Source organism: Patiria miniata, unplaced genomic scaffold (genome assembly GCF_015706575.1).
Source record: "Patiria miniata isolate m_02_andy unplaced genomic scaffold, ASM1570657v1 HiC_scaffold_22, whole genome shotgun sequence".
Classification (NCBI taxonomy): domain Eukaryota; kingdom Metazoa; phylum Echinodermata; class Asteroidea; order Valvatida; family Asterinidae; genus Patiria; species Patiria miniata.
In genome coordinates this window covers 8,964,853-8,989,463 of record NW_024037061.1, presented here as the reverse complement: position 1 = coordinate 8,989,463, position 24,611 = coordinate 8,964,853, and the positions used below count along the sequence as shown (strand labels likewise).

Here is a 24,611-nt window from a genome sequence, read left to right as displayed (position 1 = left end):
CGCATCATGCAAATTCTCAGCTCAGGTTCTTGGAAATTTACTTTGTATTCAGCACGTCTAAATATATAGCATTCGCAATTTTTGTATATGGTATACAAAGTTTACAATTTTACAAAATTTTCCAAAATTATAGAATTTGTGTATATGGCAATCGGATTGATTTAAGTGCCCAAAGTGCCAGACACGATGAAAACGTGTAGAAATGCTATAAACAAAAGTCTAAAAAAAACTTATGAAGACAAAGGCGGTTTGGGCAAGTTGCCGAACAGCCAATAAAAATCTAGTAATGGTGACTGACTCACTTTGAAGGTACTGACACATTTAAATAAGGCAAAACAAATTCCTTGAGCCCCTTCAATGAAAATGAAATTACTCAACCCCCCCCCCACAGCCACTTAGTTTCCAAATACAATTACCTAAGATGTATTTTCTCGTACAAACTGAAAATATTCTACAACCACCTTTGTTTCCAATGACAACCAATATTGTTAGGTCGCAGCCCCTTTGCTTGGTCCGGGCAACGGTGGCGGGGGGGGGGGAGCACAGTACCTGCTAGGGAATACACCACAAGAAAAAAAAGACGACAGCATATTTTGATGCTTATGGCTTTTACCGAGGGGGTGGGGGATTCCCCACCCCCCCCCTCCCCCCACCCACAAGCGATTGGCCTGGTTGGTAGAGCACCGGAACGCAAGTAATCCGGAGGTCTCATGCTCAAACCCCGCTAAAGTCAATTTGTTTGTTCAACTTTAAAATTAATAAAGTAGTTGCTTTGAAAAAATGTTGTTAATTGCAAGATGATAAGAGACGTTTAGCTTGTGAAAATCGATAGACGTGCTTCAATTTGTTCGTTTATTCACACTCCCTTCGCAACCCAAATAGTATTCATTTAAAAAAAAACCTATTTATCAATATCCCAAATCAATGATTAATATTTAAATAAAAAGGAAAAACGTGCAGCAAATAAGTGCTAAAACACTTCACACAAAAGTACCGGTACATTAAAAAAAAAAGAATACTAAAAAAAGAGAATACTAAAAAAAGAAAGCGAAGTCATACACCACGATGTCTGCGCCATACACCGTATTAGAGAACAAACAAACATTTATTTCATTATCCATTTTCTTATATTTTACCACGTCAACAATATTTTGTAGTGTAAAGGTCACGTGACCAGAAGACCGGAACTAATTACGCGTGACCCTGGATATACATGTAGGTGAGAGAAGGACAAGGCGAAGGTCGCTGTAAGGAACGATAAAGGTTACGGGGTTAGTGTTTGTATTGTGATATTGCAGAATCATGCACACGCCTATGAATCCATTGTCAGCATAAACACAGAGGGTGGGTATTATTGAGTGGATACCGTGTGACAGTGCAGTTCTCGCGAAGCAGCTCTGCTGAATTGAAAGCATCGCCGATAACTTGGGACTGAGACAAATATCCTGTAAAATCATGGCACCGATTGATCTGGACGGCATCTGGAAAAACGTCAAGAACGAGAATCTGGACAATTTCCTCAAGGCACTGAATCTCAACTTCGCGGTGCGAAAAATGGCGGCGACACAAAGTCCGGTCTTGGAGATCAGTCAGAAGGGAGACGTCTTCAAAATCATCACCAAGGGCCTCAAGACGTTCGAGACCAACTTCACCGTGGGGCAGGAGTATACTGACAGGAACCCGCTGAACGACAAAGAGCCGAGTACGTACCTGCCGATGTGGGACGGAGACAAGCTACGCACGGAGAACAAGAGCCATCCAGATGCGATTCACTTTGTCCGTGAGTTGATCGACGGTCAAATGGTCCAAACACAGACCGTTGGAACAGGAGACAAAGCTGTGGTCTGCAAGAGGATCTTTGCCAAGAAGTAGACGTGGTTGCATGAAGACACAACTTGAACAGACGGTATCAATGATGCGGTACAAACATCTCACTTAGAACTAGAGCCATCGGTGGACATGCCAGTAACTTTTTACTGATCATTGGAACAAACACATACTGAAATTTGTATCCTTGTGGAGATATTTCTTTGTTCTCATGTACTAAAGTTTTCGAGTTTGAAAGTACAGTTTCAAAATGCTCTTATATTAATCAGAATTAATTTCCTTGGCTGAAATTCGGACTTAATATCCGTTTTCTAAAACTCTACTATTTGCGACGGATCAACATACCTTGGAAATTCCTAGTTTTTGAGTAAAATCCATATGTCTATTTCGTGAAAACCTTGTGGAGACGTATTCATCTATAGAAATTACCCTGTGGAGACGTATACCATCTTTTGTTCCCTATTGTGTGCATGTCTCCAGAGGGCACGGTGTATCATATCTCTATTTGTATAGGGGTTTATGCCAATATCTGTTTACACCATTTGACAACGGACCTCATATGATTATATTATGTACACTTTGATTCACTTCATATCACGCCTGGTAATTAATGGAGACCTACTTGACTTGTCCAAAATCAGTCAAACGTTGCGGTGCGTAAAATGGCGATATCACAAACTCCGGTCCTGGAGATCGGTATCATCACCAAGGGTCTCAAGACATTCGAGATCAACTTCTGGTAATTAATGAAGACCTACTTGACTTGTTCAAAATCAGTCACACGTACTGGTAATTACTACTTAAACTTAAAACAAAATAAACACCTATACATTTCCAAATCCAGCCCATGCAAATATACCGTCGACCCAACTTGCAGTTGGTATTTGCAATGTTTGTGTCTTGAACCGAAGATGATATTAAAGCCTTTGATGTCCTATTGACTCAACAATCGATCCATGTTCAGCATTCATACACGTCTCAATCAAGTCTCACATTTAGTTGTACTTTTAAGATCTTTTATTTACATTAAACATTTGATATTTAATCAAAACGCGACATTGCGTTTAAATTAGCATAGCGCATAATGCAAGTTTTCAGCTCAGGTTCGTGGAAATTTACATTGTATTCAGCACGTCTAAATATAGATCATTCGCAATTTTTGTATATGGTATACAAAGTTAACAATTTTACAAAATTTTACAAAATTATACCATTTTTGTATATGGCAATCGGATTGATTTAAGTGCCCAAAGTGCCAGACACGATGAAAACGTGTACAAATGCTATAAACAAAAGTCTGAAAAAAAAAACTTACAGAGACAAAGGCTGTTTGGACAAGTTGCCGAAACAGCCAATAAAAACCTAGTAATGGTGACTGACTCACTTTGAAGGTACTGACACATTTAAATAAGGCAAAACAAATTCCTTGAGCCCCTTCAATGAAAATGAAATTACTCAAACCCCCCCCCCCCCCCCCCACAGCCACTTAGTTTCCAAATGCAATTACCTAAGATGTATTTTCTCGTACAAACTGAAAATATTCTACAACCACCTTTGTTTCCAATGACAACCAATATTGTTAGGTCGCAGCCCCTTTGCTTGGTCCGGGCAACGGTGGCCAATAAAAACCTAGTAATGGTGACTGACTCACTTTGAAGGTATTGACACATTTAAATAAGGCAAAACCAATTCCGTGAGCCCCTTCAATGAAAATGAAATAACTCCCCACCACAGCCACTAATTTGGAAAAATTCTAAATTCATGTGAAAGACAAGGTAATAACCATTTCTCAATAGTTATACTTTATTTGCCAATTGGTGAACTTGCCGTCCAGATCATTGTGACTCACCCTGTATGCGACAAAGATTGCAGATTTCGTGTTTGTTTAATGATATCGCAGAGTTCTGCACACACCTCTGAATCTACAATCAATAATGAACACAGAGGGTGGGTATAAATTGAGTCGATATACCATGATAGAGTGCACGTCACGAATCAGCTGTATTGAAAGCATCACAGAATAAACCGGGCCGAGACAAATATCCTGCAAAATCACGGCACCGATTGATCTGAGCGGAATCTGGAAAAACGTCAAGAACGAGAATTTGGAGAACGTTCTCAAGGCGCTGAATGTCAACATTGCGGTGCGTAAGATGGCGATATCACAAACTCCGGTCCTGGAGATCAGTCAGGACGGAGACGTCTTCAAAATCATCACCAAGGGCCTCAAGACGTTCGACACCAACTTCACCGTAGGGCAGGAGTATACTGATGTAAACCCGCTGAACGATGAGCCGAGTACGTACCTGCCGATGTGGGACGGAGACAAGCTGCGCACGGAGAACAGCAAGAGTCACCCAGAGGCAATTTGTGTTGTCCGCGAGTTGGTCGACGGACAGCTGGTCCAGACAAAGACTCATGGAACCGGAGACAAAGCTGTGGTCTGCAAGAGGATCTATGACAAGAAGTAGGTGTTGGAGACAGACACTACGGATGGGCATCAATGATGCGGTACAAACATCTACAGCCATCGGTGGACATGCCAGTGACATTTTACTGACCATTGGAACAAACAAAGTCCTTATCAAAAGACTGGAACTGCATGCACTCTTCCTGTATAGAGTTAGGCCAATACCATTTGGACGGACTTTTAGAATTATATTACGTATATTTGTATTAACATCTTTCTGTGCGATACTCCTAATGCATCGACATAATATACGCCTTGGTTGTAACGAATTGAGCTCTACTGATTGGTTCAAAATCAGTCACACGTACAGGTTATTACATGGACTCCTAAACGAAAATAAGATCCAAAATCTAGCCCATACAAATATACCGTCGAGCCAAATTGCAGTTGGTATTTGCAAAAATGTGTCTTGAACCTAAGATGATATTGGAGCCTTTGATGTCTCATAGACTCAACAGCAGTGTTGTAGCGAGACCGGATAGTCCGAGACCGAGACCAAGACCGAGACCTGAAGTTGCGAGACCGAGACCAAGACCGAGACCAGCCCCTTCAAGGCGGACCGAGACCGAGACCGAAATGGTCCGAGACCGAGACCGAGACCGAGACCGCGGATAATAAATAACAATAATCTAAATAAACAACAAGACACTAATTACAGCTGAACAGTCTGTCCTTGAGATGTTGATGTTCATGGGGATGTGAAGGAAGTGATTGGAAGTTAGGAATCACTTGTACCTGCTTAATTGTGTCATGCGAGTGCTCTTCGTGTTTGCTTCATGCCATAAATTACAACATGGCCACAGAATTTGTTATTGTCACAATCAATTAAAAAAAATTGGAAACAACCTAATTTAAAGAAGGGGAAAACCTTATTTGATGAACTCCATATATTTTTGCCACTTTTAATTTTTTTTTTTTTTAAATATTGTTTGACTACTATAAAGTGTAAATCTGATGAAGAAACTCTAACTTCGGAGTACGACAATTTGTACTAGTTTTTACAAAACTTGAACATGTTGAAACTTGACAAAAGTAAAAAGTTAAAGGTGGATATTTCATCTGTTATAGGAACTCGGACCCTAAACTCCACAGCCACCCCTTGGTTTCAGCAATGACCACTAACAGATATTTAAGTGCAACTTTAATTTTACATTGGACCTCCTTGTAAACCTGATTCGAAAAAAATTTGGAGCAAGAAAATATTGATTCATTTTTTAAAATGTCAGTCATGGAATATAGATTTGTACATGTAGTCCAAAAAAATTGAGAGATGGTAGCCAGATATGGATTGGTCTGCCCCCCCATACCTCTTTGTGATTCTCCTTCCAACCCTGCATGTTTGTGTGTCCCCTACATGTTTGTTTCTTGTTCCTCTGTCATTTACCTCTGAAGAAAATGTTTATATAATAAATTTGACGTTGACACTGACACTCTAATTCCCATTAATTGTAGACATATCGAATCTGTTAAATTTGTCCATCATCGGGCTCGTTCCAATGCTGCCCATCGTTCTCTTTTTCACAGATTCCCTAGATTATGGGATGAACTACCGGCCTGCATTAAAGATACAATTATCCATAGTTTATCCTCCTTTACAAATTCTCTCAGAAATCATTTATTAGTCCCTGGCCAGGAGGTCCCCTTGACCAAAACAGTTTAAATTTCTAGTTGCCTTGCCCATTCAAATACCTTGCTGCTTGTTTTTTCTTCTCAATTTTATAGTGCCTTTTGCATTATAATTCACTCGAATCTCTCTTTTACCGAATCTGCATTTTTTAATGCCCATTTGTGCTTTTAAAGTTTTAACTGCTTGTATAGTTCTATATTCTTATACTGTAAGCCATGTTTTAATAATGTCCATTTGTAATGTCCTTTTGTATTGTCTCATCTTAAATTGTGGCATCAGGAGATTAACTCGATAGTAATTTAGTTTACTTTTTTAAAATCCATCAGGGGTGCTACTTTTTTTCTTCTCTTTTTCTTGTTCTCTCTCCTAACTGTATGTGCATGTTTTTGTTTTCTTTACTGTTCTTATTGTCTGTACTTGAATTTTTACCTGTGAAATTAATAAATGAAATAAATGAAATGAAAAAAGAAGGCCTGGCTAAGGCTGAAATGTAATGCCACTTTATTTTTGTTTAATGTCAATAACGTTACATATACTATAGAAGATTGATGAACCATATTTGCCTGATCTATCTTCTGCCCGCCGTCATCATCGTCATTAGCCTATTTGAGAATATGGCCGACACAATAGAAGGGCGCTGTCACAAACTGAATGTGGTGGGTGAGATGTACTTTTAGGGTGGGTGAGATGTACTTTTAGGATTCATGGCTCAGTGCCCACGCCTCTATGTGTTTTGTACCGTGCCATCGTTTCGCCCGCATCAGCTACTTTGCTGGGCAATTTACTTGAATATTTTAGTGATTAACAAGTACGACATGTTGCCAATTTATTAATAGTTCATTGTGATGGCCGTAAACAGCATATAGCGATTAATGGAACACAATTCCTCTCGACTCATGCAAATGCAATTGACATTTAGGAAGGAGACGAGGCGGGCAATTAGACTCTATTTTTGTGTGTACATGGCAGTAGCTCAATTTGTGTTTATCATGATGAAAAGATGAATACATGGCGAGTCAAAAAGAAAGTGACTGTATGATAAAAAAAAATGGCACGCTCCATTTTGTAAAAAATATAATTGGGATAAAGAACATGTTATTGAGTAGTAACTGTGAACATTTCACGTAATTTGCATACTCTATTCCCAAGTCGTGTCTATTTTAATAAAGATATCACAAAATTCAGCTGTCCACCACTAATACCAATTTAACGGTCTACGAATTGATGAATATCCATTTATCAATATAATGGAAGAAAAAACGTTTTCCCGCCTCCACGAATAAAGGAAAAATTGAAAAAGAAAATAGAAAAAAATCACCAATATTTCTAGGGAAAAAGAGTTGAATTGTTCCCCATTTTCAAAATACAAAATCTGACGGTAAAAATAAGTTTCAGTTTTGATTCATAAGATTTAAATCTCAGTTGTATTTGGAATCAATGAGGATGGCTATAAAGTGCTTGTTTCAACAGATCATCCCACAATAAAAACGAGAAATATAAGAAGAGGAGCAATGGTTATTGGACTATGCCTCACTCACTAGAAAGTGAAGAGAGACATGTCCATTAGCATCACACTGCAGTCACATTTGCTTTAAACTGATTCTTTACTTAACCCTAAAAGGGCCGGGGGCGGAACCCGCCCCCTCACTTTTTGGCTGGTCTCGACTCGAGACCAGCCAAAACATCGAGACCAAAGGGGACCGAGACCGAGACCAAGACCGAGACCACAGCTCCCGAGACCGAGACCGAGACCGAGACCGGCAAAAAGTGGTCTCGAGACCGAGACCGAGACCGAGACCGGTCTCGAGACCTACAACACTGCTCAACAGTCGATCCAAGTTGAGCATTCATACACAAATCTCATATTGAATTTCACTTTTAAGATCTTTCATTTACATTATACACTTCATTTAATCAAAACGTCACATTATGTTTAAATTAGCAATGTGGCACATTGCTGTTTCGTAGCTCAGGTTTATCGAAACTTATTCAGCATCATGTGAATTCAGTTAGCCAACTTCTATAAAAAGCGTTCGCATTTTGAAGCCCTGACTGAAGCTTCTACATGTCACTTTTGTGGTCAGTCGTGAATTCGGTCTGTCAGTCTGTTTGTCAGTCTATCACTGAAAATTGACCAAAAGTATGGTGTTCCATATCGGTGCCATGCTGCAAGACTTCTAGCAACATGGCCAGAGCTTATTGTGCACTCGCACTTTTTTCTATCTTTGTACCAATTGCCACTACCTGTTGTCCAAGGGCCGGGCGTAAAGCCCGGGGGATGGGGGTATATATCCCTCCCCCAACACTTTTTCACCAGCGTAGAATGGGTTATTAAACCCCCCCCCCCCCACACACACACACACACACACCCATACTTGTTTCACATGACTAGTGTGGACTTTCCATTGCTTTCGTGTAGTTAAGAAAAACCAGTGAAAAAACTCATTTTTCTCAAACTGTGAAAACTCTTTCAACCCAATTTTTTTTCTATGATTCCCTTTAGTGTTTCTCTTCATTCTGCTACAGATAAACCTAACCCAAAAATGCCTCTTAACCTGTTTTCCAGAAATGGGGAAACACTGTGTGGACGTGGGGTAAGTCCACACAACGTCGGTGCTACCTACATTATGTGGACGTCTTTTGTTCGGAAGTCCACACTGCGTATGTAAGACAAGCTCACACCCACACACACACACACCCAGACTTGTTTCACATACCTAGTGTGGACTTTCCTTTCTTTTCGTGTAGTTAAGGAACACCAGTGGAAAAACTCATTTTTCTCAAACTGTGAAAACTCTTACAACCCAATTTTTTTTCAATGATTCCCTTTAGTGTTTCTCTTCATTCTGCTACAGATAAACCTAACCCAAAAATGCCTCTAAACCTGTTTTCCAGAAATGGGGAAACACTGTGTGGACGTGGGCAAGTCCACACTTCGTCGCTGCTACCTACATTATGTGGACGTCTTTTGTTCGGAAGTCCACACTGCGTATGTAAGACAAGCTCACCCCCACACACACACCCACACACTTTTTCGTGATGAGAAAAAAACGCGGATTTAAGGTATTTTTCGAACATCCCAACAACCAAAAGGTATTCAATAGCACTGAAAAGTGGAGAAACAAAGTACAAAGGCTTTTAAAATGCGCCGTTTTGATGTAAGCGCGAGTATTATTGATATACATGTACATCTATATCATGAAGAGCGCCCGCTAGTGTAATGTGCTGTCGCTCGTCAACTCTTGTGGTTGTCATAATTGCTTGAGGAAACGCCAATTTAGCAGTTGTTCATAGAGAATGAAAGTTTCTTTCGCCTTCATACATTTCGCTAAAATCATCATCATCTGTTTCATCAATGATGTAGCCATGATTTGCTTCGGAAATGTGCCCCCTAGAGGGGGGGGGGGGTGCCAACAGCATCTCGAGAGGCGGGTTTATTTTTTCGGTAAAGCCATGTATATAGGATCATTTGCAATTACACTGGTACCCGTACACATAAGAACTTTGATCAAGGAGGCCAAGTACAAGACTGGTATCCTGTGAAATTACTTTGCCTGAAATGGCACCATTCGGAAGTAAGCAATCACTGAAGATGGTTTTCAATCATATAAGGGTGGCTATTTCAGTGTTTATTTCTTCTTAATGAAATGCTGTCATGGGCACTTAAACTATGTACATATTACACAATTATCATTTATAATTCTGTAACATTTATGACGACAAAATGTAAATGCATTTGTATATGTATAATATTAACAAAATATTTTATGTACCATCTTCATCATAACCAAAGGGCAAACAAACAAAATTCCACCTGAAATCAACAAATAAACAAACAGTCCAGTCTTCATAAATGATTCGACAACGTAATAGACCATGTGACATAGTTATAGACCATGTGACATGTTCACAAATTAGATGTTGTTGTCACGTGAGTCCAACTTTCAGCAAACTCTGATCTCTTGCACTTTTTGAAATTATTGCTGTAAAAGTGTTGACATAAACTTTCTAAGGTGGGCCAAAGAACATGTAAAAGATGCTGAAATGTTTGCGTTGCCTGTCGGTTGCCCATCGGTTGCCCGTTGGAATGACTTCACATGGCACATCGTCTATGTAACGACAACTATGTGTCTGTCCTCGATCCTCTTACGTATATGAGTTCAGGTAGTTATAAGATCAGCTTAATGTGTTTTGCAATATTAATATGAAAAAAAAATCCTGAAACATGTGGAAAGACAATCACTTAAAACAAAAGACAATTTTACAGTACAATATTTGTTACTTGAAAGACTTCAGGTCGTCCCACAAAAAAACAACGACCAGTCAAAAACCAATTAATAAAGGTATATAATTATATTGCATGTGAGTGTTGTGAATACTTTCACCTCTTAAAGTCAGTTAACCAATCTACCACACAAACCTTATTAAATTCAAATCGATGCATTGGAACAAACGCTATGCTTCATAGGTTGGAGATCGTCTTCGGCCACTTTATTTGAAAGCCAGAAAGCGCAGTTTAGAGAAACACACAAAGGATTTGTTTTCCTTTGTTCAAGAGTAACGTGTGACTTTTTCTACCGGCTTCGATCTGCAAACTTGACAAATATAAAAAGTGGCCCGAGTGGTTTTTCAAGTCCCGTGTTGTGATTGCTGTATCTTTTGAACAAAACATCCTAATGAAACCAACTAAAAAGCATCTGGAAGACCAATTATTCTACTCAGCAATACATTAGACACAATTTGAACACTACCCCCACTTTTCTGTAAACATGCCCGATTCGACTGTAAGGTTTTTTGTGGGACAACCTGTACAATATATATATAGTTTAAGAATAATTTGTGTACACCTTGAAAAGGGACACCAGAATAAACACTTGTGGGATAAATATTTTTATCTGAGGAACCACACTTCTATAATTAAAGAAACATGTTTAATTAATGTTATTCAAAATCTTCACTAGATTTCGTATAAAAGACTTAAAGTTGCATACCCCATGATCTTCAAAAAATGATTTTTTTTTATGACGAATTGTCATTTGTATGTGTTGTTGTAACGAAGAAAAAACTACTTTAGTCCAAATTTGGGCATCTGTAACCTTCCGAAAAAGGGCTTTCATTTGGTGCATGCACAATAAATTGGCGAATCATTGTCTGGCAGCCAATAATCCGAATTTTGGGAAGTAGCCCAATAACCTTTTTTTTGTTCGATGTCTCAGTCAAAAGTAATTAACGCATATATTGCAAGGAAAAGAAAGCAATGAACAACAAAGGTTAGAGGTCAAACTCAAACATAGCATGGGAGAACACGTCTTTAAATACTGATGCGTGATTTATATGAAAATAAGAAATATACATTAACATGTATATCAACTTTTTCCTTTACAACATTTGTACTTCCTCATAAAATGTTATTTGCATTTAAAATTTACAAGATACAGAAAGTTTTACTATTGCAATATCGGTAACATCTTAACAAAATATACTTTATAAAAATATTGATTTCATTTGATGAGTTCAATATTTTACAAAACTACAGAACATGATGTCATTGCATATACATGTAATATTAAAGATAATACGCAACATTTGCAAACATCAAAACCACAAAATTATTTTGGAAGACCTTACTTTTCAACAAGCGTCTGGTGAAATCATGGTACACCTTGTGTGCTGTAATTTTCAAGAAAAATGATGTTTTGTATCAGTTTCCAACGGTGGTCGGCCGACCATCGTTGGAAAAAAATGATTTTTTTTTTTCAAATAAGCCAGCCCCAAATTTACTCAATTTAGTTAGTCACACATTTTGTTTGCAATGGGCTATACACATCCGTGAACGTGTGCAAGCCAGCTAGTCTGGTTCCCCAACCTGACCATTCCCCGTTGTCTATAAATCAGGGAACCAGACTACAAGAACAGTATTTTTGTTTTTGGTTTTTCCAGCATCCATGAAGCCAAAGCTTCAAAGTGGTCAGTGTAACAATATTTGCTATAAAATACTAACCCTAAATCCTTCCACTTCTGAAAAATAAAGCAAACGCAAATGTTGTATATTACCATTAACAAGAACGATTAATACAAAAGCCCTATTCTAGGGAAACATAATAACAAAAGTACAACAGGTGACATAGGTTTTCCCGGCTATTTTAAACATTTTTCGTTCGAATTCACCGATTCTTGAATTCAAAGTCGTCCGGCAACATCGATTTAGTGCACTTTCAATGTTTCATTATTTTCGTCTTTTGTCAAACAATTTCAAATTTAGTCCAAACAAATTCAAACAATGAGCACACGTTTTCGACCAGGAGTATTCGATTTCGTCTCGTCTACGCCAAACCTTGTTACTCAGAAATCAAATTCGTCTAATCGAATACACGAATTCGATCTCTGAATGATGCCAATCAGCAACAGCTTAGACGAATTTGATCTGTACTGACGAGTATTCTCGACCCGGTGACTAAAGAGGGTGGCCAAACTTTGAAATTGGCTGGTTTTGTTAAAAGCAAGTGAAATTTTTCTGGGACGAAATTGAATGTTAAAATAAGTGAATTTGAATGATTTTTTTTTATATTTTTTTTTTATTTTTTTATTTTTTTTTAATAGCCGAGAAAACCTTTATACCAAAAATAATCTCGGCAAATAAGGCAAGCAAACAAAAGGTTGATTTTAAGATAACAAGTCAAAAAAGGGACATATTTTACAAATGATTTACAATAAGCTATAAACAATGGGCTTGTCCCTCATTGTAATGCCTGAGCGCTTCCAACGGCCACTGAAATTAAAAACCAAAGAAATATATATAATTACATGTAAATATATGGAAAACTATAGTTCTGTTAAGAAGGAACATCTTGCAGTTCAAATGTTCATGTGATTGCAAGAAGTACTCTGCTCAGTGATGATAAACAGTAATAAGGGAATAAATACTGTACAATGTATGTGTGCTTGGCCGGTTTAAAAAAAAAACGTGCCCTAAAAACCGGCTGAAGGGGGCCTGGATGCTTATAATGGCCCGAGCAGAAGGCCAAAAAGTCATAAGTCCTCAATTCACTAATTTCCAATGATTTTTTTCTATAATTTTACTTCATGTTTTGTGAAACACCTCTCTGGTCATGGTGCACGTTATGCTGAAAAACTTCTCATATAGAAATTGGTGCCTACGTTATGTGGCGCAGAACGCAGCAGTGTTTTACCGGTGGTTAAAAACCACTGACACGACAGGCTCTCGACAAATAGGGATTGGTAAATTGTCCCAGGTATTTATGAACGGGCGTTAAAGAGCTAATAAATACACATTCTTCAATTGTATTGTCTATTGGTTTAACTCCCAAAGTTCCAAATCATGATAGAGGTTATCTTGTAACTTTCTAATGGTCCAAATTTATGAAATTAATCTGAATTTTGGAATTAATTAGTTTTGATTTTTAGGATTTTGTGGTATGGTCATCTCCCCACTCTCCACTGTTCACAATGCATATGAGAGATTGTCAGTAGGGCAGACTTTGCAAACTATAATTTCTTATGGCGAGTTAGGAAGCTACATCAGCACGAGTGCACCTGATGTGAATGGATAAGCCGAAATGTGCAACCAAAAAAAAAAGGTGACCGTATCATAAGTCCGACGCCTATCAGTCCGAAAGTTTGGAATTATGAGGCGTCGGATTTATGAGGCATCGGACCTATGGGGCGTCGGACCAATGAGATGTCGGACTCATGGGCCTTTATTTGGTTGGGGGATGAGATTTTGTCGGACTTATGAGGCCTCCGACCTATGAGGCATCGGACTTACGAGCGGACCCTCCCCCTGTCTTTCTTTTGGAATGCCCTTGGCAGTTTGAGACACGCGGCGAGTGAGCAAAGACGTGAAACTTGTGAGAGGCAACAACAATAAAAAAAAAAATGCCACGTTCATCGTTGGAAACGTAACTTACCTTCTGTAATAACGAAACAAACAGAAACCAAGAATGGCCAATCCAGCAACGATGATCACTACTGCAACAACCGCTCCAAAAACTGCAGGATAAGACAAAACTTTCAAACAGTCTATAGAACTTCCTGAATAGTCCATTTAGCCCTGCCCACTGGAGACAAAATGTGCATACCTCTCCTATTCAAACGTGTAAGCAAAGCTTACGCGAGAGCGTTTAATAGTTTAGCCATCAAGTGTTTACTCGTGTCTGCCCCTGTGCCAACCACCACTGCCCCAGCTCGCAAGCGTGGCTGCCCAGGTGAAATGACGCGCCCTAGATTGAAGATGGCGGCGGCAACTTCAATACGAAGTGAGAGATTTATGACTTATTATGAATTATTAACGGTGTCCAGTGAGATTAATTGAAATATGTTTGGTGATTCAGAGCACATCGGTACCTTCAGATTTCAGAAATCGTTGTTTTGCATTGATGAAACCTGTGCCTTTAGGATAAATGGTGCCACAAAAGTTTAAAATTGGAATTACTTGAGATGAGAGAAATCCGAGTTACGAGCTTGTTGCACTGACGCGACGATATTCAGAGTTCGGAGCAATCACAAACTCTAAAAGCACCTTCTTACCGGAATGCACTTGAAAATGGATGTGTACATTAGAATTGCTTTAATGTCCACCAATACCAAGAAGAGGCTGTGTCAGTTTGCATAAACTTAACAACAAGATTGAAGGTGCAGTGTGAACCACTTTTCATCATCTTGACAAAAGTCTTAAGCTTACCATTACTGTTGTTTTTGTTAGGGGCCGTTGAAGTCTGGACAGTTGTCAAAGCAGGCTGGATGGGCACTCTTGGAGGATGGCAAAGAGTAACTTCTGTGTCCTTTACACTACAAGTGACTTGGTTGAGTTCAGAGGCAAGGATGTAAGCAAAGACGCCAGATGCTGTCTTGCCGTACAGTATGGCGGAGTACACAGCTTCTGATGGACTGGCTGGATCTGGTCCTATTGTGTATACACCAGCGTTCAGCTTTCTGTTGGATCCACAGTATTCTCCACCAACGACTGATCTTTTTTTCTCGACCTTCGAAGCAGAGGCCCGACCACGGCCAGCCGTCTCCTGAAGCCAAATCTGTTCAGAATGCTTGCAAGGCGCCACTATGGTGATGTAGGTGTCTACTTTTGTGTCGAGTTCATACGTTGAGAATGTAAAAGACTGACGCGTGAACTGTTCTGCCGGTGGTACGGTGACTAGTGCGGTGTCCACAACGGGTGTCTCAAACTCAATGTGGTGGAGCAACAGGAATGGTTTGGAGCCTTGAATTTGCCCGATTTCATAGGGACCACAGCTCATATCATGATTCTGGCCACTGTTGAGTATATAGCTTTCGTGACGATACTTCCCGCTTGACTGTTGCCCTGAAATCCAAGTGATGTTGGTATTTTCCCAGACGGGTACAATGCGGAAGATGTTTCGGAGATGATTTCCAGCAACTGGCACTGCAGTGTACCTTGTCCCTAAGGATACTACCGGGTTCAGCTGATCTAGTGATTGAGCCCAACCATACTCTGCGGATGCACGGTGTGTTCCCACAATGCCAATGAGTGGTTTGTTTGTCACTTCTTGTATATGACCCCCCATGAAGCTGTCAGTTGTCTGATACGTCACCCATCCCCCAATTCCTCGCCGAAATTGCATCGTTGCTGGCCAATCCTCATGACCAAGAATGGTGACATTACTGTATGGGTGCAAATTAAAATATGTTTCTGGTTCAGTAGCAACGACAGTGAGTTCTGACACATCTTCCTCTAGCCTTCCATAAGAAGCTACGATGTAATATCCATCCAGGGAGTCTACGGGGAAAGCGGTGTACGCATTCAGGGTACCAGCAATCTTGACAAGGACGGTCACAGTTATGTTTTCATCGGCTGTAATGTTAAACATAGCCGGCGTTGGTGGTGTGGTAGTTGCCAAGAGTTGAAGTTCAGAGATGCTTAGAGAAACAAAGTTTGGAGATGTAGCCTCAACGCTAAAACTTTTGGAAAAGTTTCCTTGTAGAAGAGTGATGCGACCTGTGGCAGATGAACTGTAAGGAGAAAACAAAATGATTCAAAATGAGAAAGCTTAATTTGATGTCAAAATTTGGAGTTAGAAATCACTATCACTGAATGTACATGTACTTCATGTGTCTCTCTTTTTCAATCTACTGATGGATCCTCCCCCCCCCCCCCATTTTGTGGTGCAATACAAATCTTTATGTATGGTAAACGAACGTGTGTTCAAGTTTGGTATTACATGAACATTTTTATAACGAACAGCATCCTCTGGTGTAATGTTGTGTCCACCCCCCCCCCTACTGTCAAATGTCCAACCCCCTACTTTCGAATTTCCACGGCCAGGCAATTTTAGGAAAGGTTGCTGTGCGGGCAACCCCACCCCCCCCCCCCCTCCCTACCCAACGGACAAACGCCACTGGTTATACCCAATGAATATGGTTTTCTACGAAAAGAAAATTTATTTGTACCTTTGACAAGCAACACAAGCAATTTGGAGGGATGAACCAAATTCTGGCAAGCCAGTAGTCAGGGGTATAACCACCACAAAATCCTGTCCATAGATGCGGGTCCGTCTGCCTGGCTCTGTTAATTATATAGTTGAAGTATTTAAAGCAAAATTACTTTCAATATTTTCAAAACCTGGAGAGTCACACACAATCCTAAAGCCAATTACTCATATACCAAGTTATATATTATTTCGTGTGTGCATAACATACAATTTCAGCATATTGAACACACAATTTGAGTTCATGACAAATTTGGAACCCAAAATTTCATCCATTCCCTTTTCGCCCCATCTAAATCCCAATCCCATTCAATTCCAACCCTTCCCTTACCCCCACCTATTTTCCCATCCCATTCAATTCCACCCCTCACCCTTACCCCCACCCTACATGTATCCCCATTTTCCCATCCCATTCAATTCCACCCCACCCTTACCCCACCCTACATGTACCCCCATTTCCCCATCCCATTTAATTCCACCCCTCCCTTACCCCCACATATTTTCCCATCACATTCAATTCCACCCCACCCTTACCCCCACCCTACATGTACCCCCATTTTCCCATCCCATTCAATTCCACCCCACCCTTACCCCACCCTACATGTACCCCATTTCCCCTTCCCATTCAATTCCACCCCACCCTTACCCCACCCTACATGTACCCCATTTCCCCTTCCCATTCAATTCCACCCCACCCTTACCCCCACCCTATGAACCCCCATTTCCCTTTCCCATTCAATTCCACCCCACCCTTACCCCCACCCTACATGTACCCCATTTCCCCCTTACCATTCAATTCCAATCCCACTCCAATCAAAATCTTGAGAGGAACGTCTTACCACACTCTGTACCTTTTGGTACATTGTACATGTACTTCAAATATTTAAAGGCATGCTAATAATTGTTATGGTTTTACAGACAAATGCTGAAAATCTCCCACAAGGATAACGTCACAAATGAAGAGGTTCTGGACAAAGTAAACATGAACAGAACACTAATGAAAGACATAAAACAGAGAAAACTACATTTAATATTTTGGTCACATAATTTAATCCGAGCCAATAGTCATCAGAGGCAGCTCATAGAGGGAAAGGTGGAAGAAGAGTGGAAGAGAGGACGCCCTATAGGCGAATGCACAGAGAAACCTGTGTTAATTAATGTCTTACTTTAAGAGTAATAATTACCTCCGCCAAGGAGGTTAGTTTTTTTCATCGGATTTGGTTAGTTTGTTGGTTGGTTTGTTAGACACGTACTACTGCTATATAGACGGTGCCTCAGGCTTTTTGTTTGTAGACATGTTTAGGGTCCTCAGAAGTTCTCTTCAATTTAAATGTAGGTCATTTGTTTCAGAAACACATCTTTTATTAGGCCCATATGATCAATTAGTGCAAGTCCTAATACGTTGTGGTAAGCTCTTTCTACGTACTTCTGAGAGAAGGTAATCAATAAAACAAAAATTAATTTATAAGATACGGTAGGCCCTAATACGTGTACGTGGCTGCGCGATGCCGAAACTGAATTTTGCATTCCCGACACGTATGCGTATAATACGGATACGGATACGTGCAATTTTTCACGTTTGCCGAACCAACAGTCTTCACCGCACTAACTGCCCGACTGCTGAGTGTGTGTGCTTAACGGGGCACAGAAGGTTCAATGTATATACATGAACCTTTGCAAATAATTCATGAATGAGGACTTTGATCACTTCACAACAATCACATTGTTGTTGAAGAGGTTTTGACTGTTGAGAATGGATCACACTCGTTATATTCCACAAAATGTCAAGTTTGCTAAGAAACTTTATGTTAACTTTGCTTTGACTTTAAAAACGATATTTAAAGTTTGTCAAAATTCCTTGCAAAGAAATGAGGGGGACAGCCGAATGCACAAAGAATCTTGTGTTAATGAATGCCCTACTTTTATTAGAGTACTAATTACATCCGCCGTGGCGGTTATGTTTTCATGGGATTTGGTTAGTTTGTTTGATGGTTTTCTATTAACAAGATAACTAAAAAAAGTTATGGACAGATTTGCATGAACTTTTTTTAGGGGTGGTCCTAACCCCTTAGTACAAGCACAAATCGATTCGATGTTGGAAGAAATCCACATCTGGGTCTGGATCCAGGATTTTTGTTAGAGGATTATTCACCATTTATGCAAGTATTTCTTATGGGTGTATACTGACAATATGGCGGAGAAGTGTTAACCTTGGCGGAGGTTTGCGCTCTCTAAGTGCTTTCTTTAGATATAAATTAAACAAAAGAAATTACAGGAGGGCTTTGAACCTGTGAAATCGAGATTGTAATATTTGGAAAACACCTTAATTTGACAAAGTTCTTTCTTTGTCTCACTAACATATTTCCCACATGTTATCAGAGTGGCCTACAAAATCATTCCTTTTGTATTAAAAAAAATTACCAGATTCTGGGGAAAATTTGGTCTTCAAAACTGAGCTGATTCGAACTTTTACTTTGAGAAGTCAAATTATTTCCGTGCCGCCCCGCCGGCCCCCCCCCCCCCCATTGCGCCCCCTTCCACCCGGTACATAATTATCCATGTTCGTTCCCTAAGACTTATGTTCCCCAATGTTTCCCAACCGTAATCTTAACATCTTATTGACCTTAACCCAAACCCTAAGGATTTGGGGGAACATAGGTTTCTGGAAACATAGGGCGCGGGTAGACTCAGCTCCTATATCTGAACAAATTTAGTTTAGTTTGCAACCGGTTTGTAATCCATGAATGGTAATTCATGATTTTCCCGAGCGGTAAACTTGCATCATGTTGTGATGGTGAAATAAAGTGAGACGGACACGGCTTGTTTGTGGACCTCCATGTATCTATATGTATCTAGCTGGTAGCTTTATTGCCCCGAGTCCCTAGCGCGCATGCGCTGTACATGAACAACATGAATATGCATATCTCTACTCATCATAGCACATAAGGTGGCTGCAAGTCAATATGTATTATTAATGAACGTTTTGGAAGGGGGGGGGTTTCACTGGAAATCTCACTTTGCATCGAAAAATAACTGTTCACTTTTGTTTTCAAAACGTATACGCAATTTCAACCCGATAGTGTTGGGTCTACAGTGTGTGTTTCTTGAATCGGCAAAATATACACTTTTTGGGAGAATGAATGGTGTCAGTAGTTTAAAATGCTTGTTATACAAACCTGTGATGTTGAGTTGGCCATTTACAACTGGAATGAGTGCAATAATGATGGAAGCTGTGAAGCTTGCAAACCAGCTGAATCGGGTCATCTTGCTGCTGTCTAGACCGTAGACGTGTAGTTGAACACTATACAATATAACAATGTATACACATGTACTGTAGGGCTCAAATGGGGCAGCTCCTGAACCTCGAAAAACCAAAATTGTACGCCTCTCTTCTTGTCCCCTTGATTCACTGAATCATTATCTAGGTTGTACTATGGAGGTAGAATTAGATTCTGATTGTACCTCCGTGGTACGTATCCCCTACAACAGTACTGTAGAAGAGAAGTGGCCAGCCCAAATAATTATGGCAATGTTTACATACCACTACGAGTACGACTACATACATACAGTCCAACCCTGATAAGAAGACTGCGATATACAAACAGTCAACTTGAACCCTCGGCTGTATTATGTAGGCGTAGTGGTACTGTTAATACAACATCGGTACACGAATCTAGTGTTCCAAAAACCGTAGACTTGAAATCAAGTCTGTAATGAGTGGTTTTAATCGCGTCCGCCGCGCGCGACTGCCAAGCTCTAGCTGTGCCGGGGGTACGACATACCGCATGCTGTCGTAGTAGCGGGGACGCTACGTACATTTTCGACCCCATGCGTGTGCGATCCCATGCGTGTACTGCGTTAGACACGCACTGACCATGCCGCGCGGTGTACGTGTATGTACACCGTACATCGTACATGCACTGCACATGACTTTTGCATGACTGGTTGTAGCGCTCATGTTGCGTGAACGGCGGTGGCATGGCCGGTATGCGGATTCTGGCGCTGATGACGGACATAAACCACTATAGTCTAACGACTTGCCATCAAGTCTACAAAAACCGCTGCACAGTTAAGTTTGCCCCTGAACTCCATCTGATAGCTGCTAGCTACTGCCAGAATTTGTACGGTGACCTATATGAAACACTACGACGTCATCAAATTGCACTTTGGGGAAGGCAGGGCGCCGCTTACGGTAGGTAGTAAAACGTGCCTGCGGCTACGCAGAATCTACACGTGAATTATAGGACGTCGGGTGTAAAAATTGAATGGGATGAGGAAAGGAAAACGTTAATAAGACTAATACACCGATAAATGAATGAAAAACTTAAATGCGTGAACGAGTAAAACAATAAAAGAAGGATAAAAGTATACCTGTCATTGAAAATAATGTAACAGACAGTTTGTATATCACTTTCTTGTTGCTTTTGTTCACTAGCCGCCAACCGAGGGCTCCGGCGGCGCGTCGTTAAGGCGTGGGGTCGACAGGTGCACTGACATAGTTCTTTCGTCTTAAGTGCGCTCTTCGGCGATAACTTTCTATAAATAGATCACTAAGAGGTTTGGCTACTCCAATTCTTAGATTGAAATACATGTTGTGCAGCTGTGCTTTTCTATGCTGGGAATGATCAGTTGTTGCAGTGTGACAAGTTGTCCACAGAGTTTTTGCTGTGAATTAGTAAGTTGAGTTTCTTCTGGAGTTGGAATTCCTGTGTTGTGTGTCCCCTTTTCCTGCGTCACTCGTTTCACGCTCGATCATGGCTGGGCGCCTCTTATTTTCTGTGCTACCCCCCCCCCCCCCCCACGCCACACCGGAAAAAAAAGCCAGTAATAGAATATTGTTGAACAAAAGGTGGTGATTTATTTAAGACACTCATGAAGTATAATATTCAAACTGATTGGATATCCCAAAGTGTATACGGCATAGAGTATACTGACCACAATTCAACCATTAGCAGTTCTTCACTGCTTTCTTATGGGAGGAGCTCATATCAACTGCCTCATGACCAATGCTCGGAGCATCGCGAACAAATTACATGCATCTGAACTGAAGCAACTGGTTTACATTGTCGGTGCACTCCCATTGTGTTTATAACAGAAACCTGGCTATTAAGTGACGGTAGGATTCACTCATCTGAGATACTTGATTCATCGGTTCAAATTTAAGACATAATCGCAATGGTGCCGGTATCCTCAAAGCCTGCATGCAAGAAGGAACTCAATCCATTACATATACTTGCTTTTTAGAGACAGATATCTAATTAATATGGATTAAAATTTAAACCGACCCGGACAAAGCAAGGAATGATTCTGAGAAGATTAGTACACTAATTTACACTACTTGGTAAGAGCATGGATGTGCTGATGTTTTTAATTGTGCCTGGGAAGCAAGACTGGAATTACGACTATAATGACAGCCTTGTCTGGTCTGTGTATATGGAGATCAATGGCCTTATGTGAGTTTTGCCGCGTCACATGACTTGGCTACGGCTGGCTTGCCCATACACTACATGTTACTGCCGGTCGTAGCCAAGTTATACAATTTTTATTCGGGGGCGAAACAAGGTTGGGGGGGGGGGCAAACTTAAAAAGTCCCCCCCCCCCCCGTCCGCCATCGATTGACGCCCATGTTTTGGTATGTGACTTGTACATTGCAAATGACGGTTTATTGCCTTTTAACAAACACTCCTCAGATGTTTAAGAAATACATTTTTCATCTACAGCATTCACTGTGTATGTGGTATAGTCCATTTTCTCGATCCGATATAATAATATAGAATGAAAAAACTAAATAAACAAAAGGGCATTTTCCAAAAGAAGAGGAAAGTGGGCGGGGGGGGTGTTGTTGGTTGAACATCATTTTGACCCTTTGGACGCCCATTATCCCCTTTGTTTTAAAAATGGTTCCCGGCGCTATTTTCGAATTGCATCTCGAAAAACTAGATTTGATTATAACAACTCATTCATTTTTAATGAGGCTTAAACGAAAAATTCTCCGACGCCTTGATATTACATAATTTCTCCACAAAAATTGAATGATTGGATGCCTGACAATAAATCGACTCTCTCGCCGGGAAAATCTAGCCAGCTGGATTATTAAGCCTGGGACGGCAACGGGGTTCCATCGTCACTGCTACACCTTTCCTTCAGTTGTGCATCATTGTGTATGGATTGCCACGAGCGCCCACTGATAATTCGAAAGGTTAATTGAAGGGGACAGTTCGTTTGAATTTGGGGCTTTCGATCCTTTCCCCTTTTTCAAATAGGTTAATTATCGGTACTTTCTTGCTGAGTATCTCTGTCTGAAGTTGATGAACCATTCCTTTTCTAATCAGTCTTCATAATTGGTAAGGACTTTCTCTTCGTGGTCCAAAAGGTTCGTAATTCACACGGGCGATGCCAATCATCTATCCAATACCATAAAAAAATAAGATATCATTGCTAATAATTGTGGTGTCATTAGACAAAGTCGGTGAATTCAAGTATATCGCCCTAAGGAAAGTGGAAACTATTGCTTGAAACTAAAAACATCTCATTAAAATATACTTTCCTTGCGTTTTTTGTGTGTGTTTTAGCCCCCAACACTTACATAATTTCCTTTTTTGGCCAGCAATACCAGATTTTTTTCTCTTTTGAATGAGCCATTGAAAAAAAAAGTCTGCACATTTATCATTATGGAATTACAGCACGAATTTCGAATTATTTTGCTGGTTCCCTCCCCGTCAGAATCGAATAGGGGGGATCGATAAGACGCGATATTTACGCTAACCAATATCAGATTTTACGTAGTAAGTCACATGATTCAAAGTGGCTGCCATTTTGTTTTCATGTGACCGGTCATCGTGTGACTAGTCTTCTTGCAACATATTACAGAACAGAATCCGGCATGTACGCGGGTAACGTGGCGGTCTAATCGTAACGGTGAAAAAAAAACGTATTAACGGTGAAAAAGAAAACCCGTACCGGTGATGGGGTAAACTATTGAACCGGTAAAACCGGAAAGATGTACGGCGGGCTTTAAGTCAAGTCTCCGCTGAATTAGGAGCGTTCCTATATATTCCAAACCTTGATAACTGAAAAATACATGTAGCATTTTTTCGCTCAATGTCTCCTCGGAAAGTGCATAACTTTTGCTTACAAAGACCAATTCAATTTTTATATGTATCTGGTGGGTAACACACCCAAATGCCCTTCATAAGATGCTGCCCCCTCCCCCCTTCCCCATTCTAGAAAAGAAAAGTCAATTTGATTTGAAAAGGCCACCTCGCATAATTACAATCTGGAATAGGGATTGAAATAAATGTTGTTCGCTTACAAAATATGTGGTTTTTAACTGTCTGCATTCTATATTATCAATATTCATTACTAGAATAAAACTGTTATAGTATAAAGGGTCCAGAAGCTCGAAGACCAAATGGCGTACTTTCAGGCTCTATTACCCGGAAGCGTATCTTTTTTTGCAGCATACATCGTATTTTAACCAATCACATCACGCACCCTAACATGAATATTTATCACTCTGTGTGGATGAAAGACACTTAGGTTCTTATATAGTGTTTTCCTTTCAATTAAACCTATGCCAACCAACAAAACTATTTGATGAAAATGAGCATGAGCTCGAACCACAGATCTATATGATCCATTGACGATGTGAATAAAAACACCGCTACCCGGAAACTACCAATTTAACAGTATAAACCTTGAAAAAAAGTAAGACTGCTGCAAACTGCTTACTGACTGGATGGACCTGAAATATATAAATCTAAAAATTAATGTGGCCTGACGTTGCGAACTTAGCAAGTTCTTCTTCAGAGGCTAAAACAGAAATGACAGAGGTACATACATTAACATGGGGGTGCACACAAACATGCAGGGCTGAAAGAAGAAACACAAAAGGAGGATTAGGTGGGAAAGGTGTGGAAAGATGCAGGGGAGGGTGGATGAGAGAACAAAGAAACAAAGGGAGATGGCAAACCACAAGGGGTCTGGTATAAACAGGGGAGGGACCAGAAAGGGGAAGGATCAAAGGTCACAGGGAGTGGGAACGGACAAAAGAGTGTGAGAGTGAAGGGGGTGATGCGGGGGGGGGGGGGGGGAGACAGAGGGAAAGATGGGGGAAGATGGGTAAACACAAACAAGGAAGACCAGGTGGATTATCTGTAAAAGAAGACAATGGAGGAAGAAAAGGATTAATCATTTCCAAGTTGGA

At 40.3% G+C, this 24,611-nt stretch overlaps 3 protein-coding genes across 3 annotated transcripts; 2 read left to right on the top strand and 1 right to left on the bottom strand.

The window, feature by feature from the left end:
* The first annotated feature begins 1,259 nt into the window (after positions 1 to 1,259).
* Positions 1,260 to 1,889, top strand: LOC119730778 (fatty acid-binding protein, brain-like). Its single transcript, XM_038203806.1, has one exon. The coding sequence runs from the start codon at positions 1,456 to 1,458 to the stop codon at positions 1,870 to 1,872; it is 417 nt and encodes a 138-aa protein (XP_038059734.1). The 5' UTR covers positions 1,260 to 1,455; the 3' UTR covers positions 1,873 to 1,889.
* A 1,418-nt stretch (positions 1,890 to 3,307) lies between these two features.
* LOC119730777 (fatty acid-binding protein, heart-like) lies at positions 3,308 to 4,783 on the top strand. Its single transcript, XM_038203805.1, has one exon. The coding sequence runs from the start codon at positions 3,981 to 3,983 to the stop codon at positions 4,296 to 4,298; it is 318 nt and encodes a 105-aa protein (XP_038059733.1). The 5' UTR covers positions 3,308 to 3,980; the 3' UTR covers positions 4,299 to 4,783.
* Positions 4,784 to 12,629: 7,846 nt separating this feature from the next.
* Positions 12,630 to 19,891, bottom strand: LOC119730014. Its single transcript, XM_038202805.1, has 5 exons — positions 19,582 to 19,891; positions 16,368 to 16,482; positions 14,626 to 15,929; positions 13,853 to 13,934; positions 12,630 to 12,693 (listed from the first exon to the last, which is right to left on the bottom strand). The coding sequence occupies exons 1-5, from the start codon at positions 19,667 to 19,669 to the stop codon at positions 12,630 to 12,632; spliced, it is 1,653 nt and encodes a 550-aa protein (XP_038058733.1). The 5' UTR covers positions 19,670 to 19,891.
* Between the last annotated feature and the right edge of the window lie 4,720 nt (positions 19,892 to 24,611).

Excerpts from the sequence above, each read along its gene's own strand:
- LOC119730778 (XM_038203806.1), top strand. The coding sequence starts at position 1,456 with ATGGCACCGATTGATCTGGACGGCATCTGGAAAAACGTCAAGAACGAG.
- LOC119730777 (XM_038203805.1), top strand. The coding sequence starts at position 3,981 with ATGGCGATATCACAAACTCCGGTCCTGGAGATCAGTCAGGACGGAGAC.
- LOC119730014 (XM_038202805.1), bottom strand. The coding sequence starts at position 19,669 with ATGACCCGATTCAGCTGGTTTGCAAGCTTCACAGCTTCCATCATTATT. Across the intron at positions 16,483-19,581 it reads TGGCCAACTCAACATCACAG|AGCCAGGCAGACGGACCCGC; the intron begins GTTTGTATAACA and ends TATAATTAACAG. Across the intron at positions 15,930-16,367 it reads GCTTGTGTTGCTTGTCAAAG|TTCATCTGCCACAGGTCGCA; the intron begins GTACAAATAAAT and ends TTCTCCTTACAG.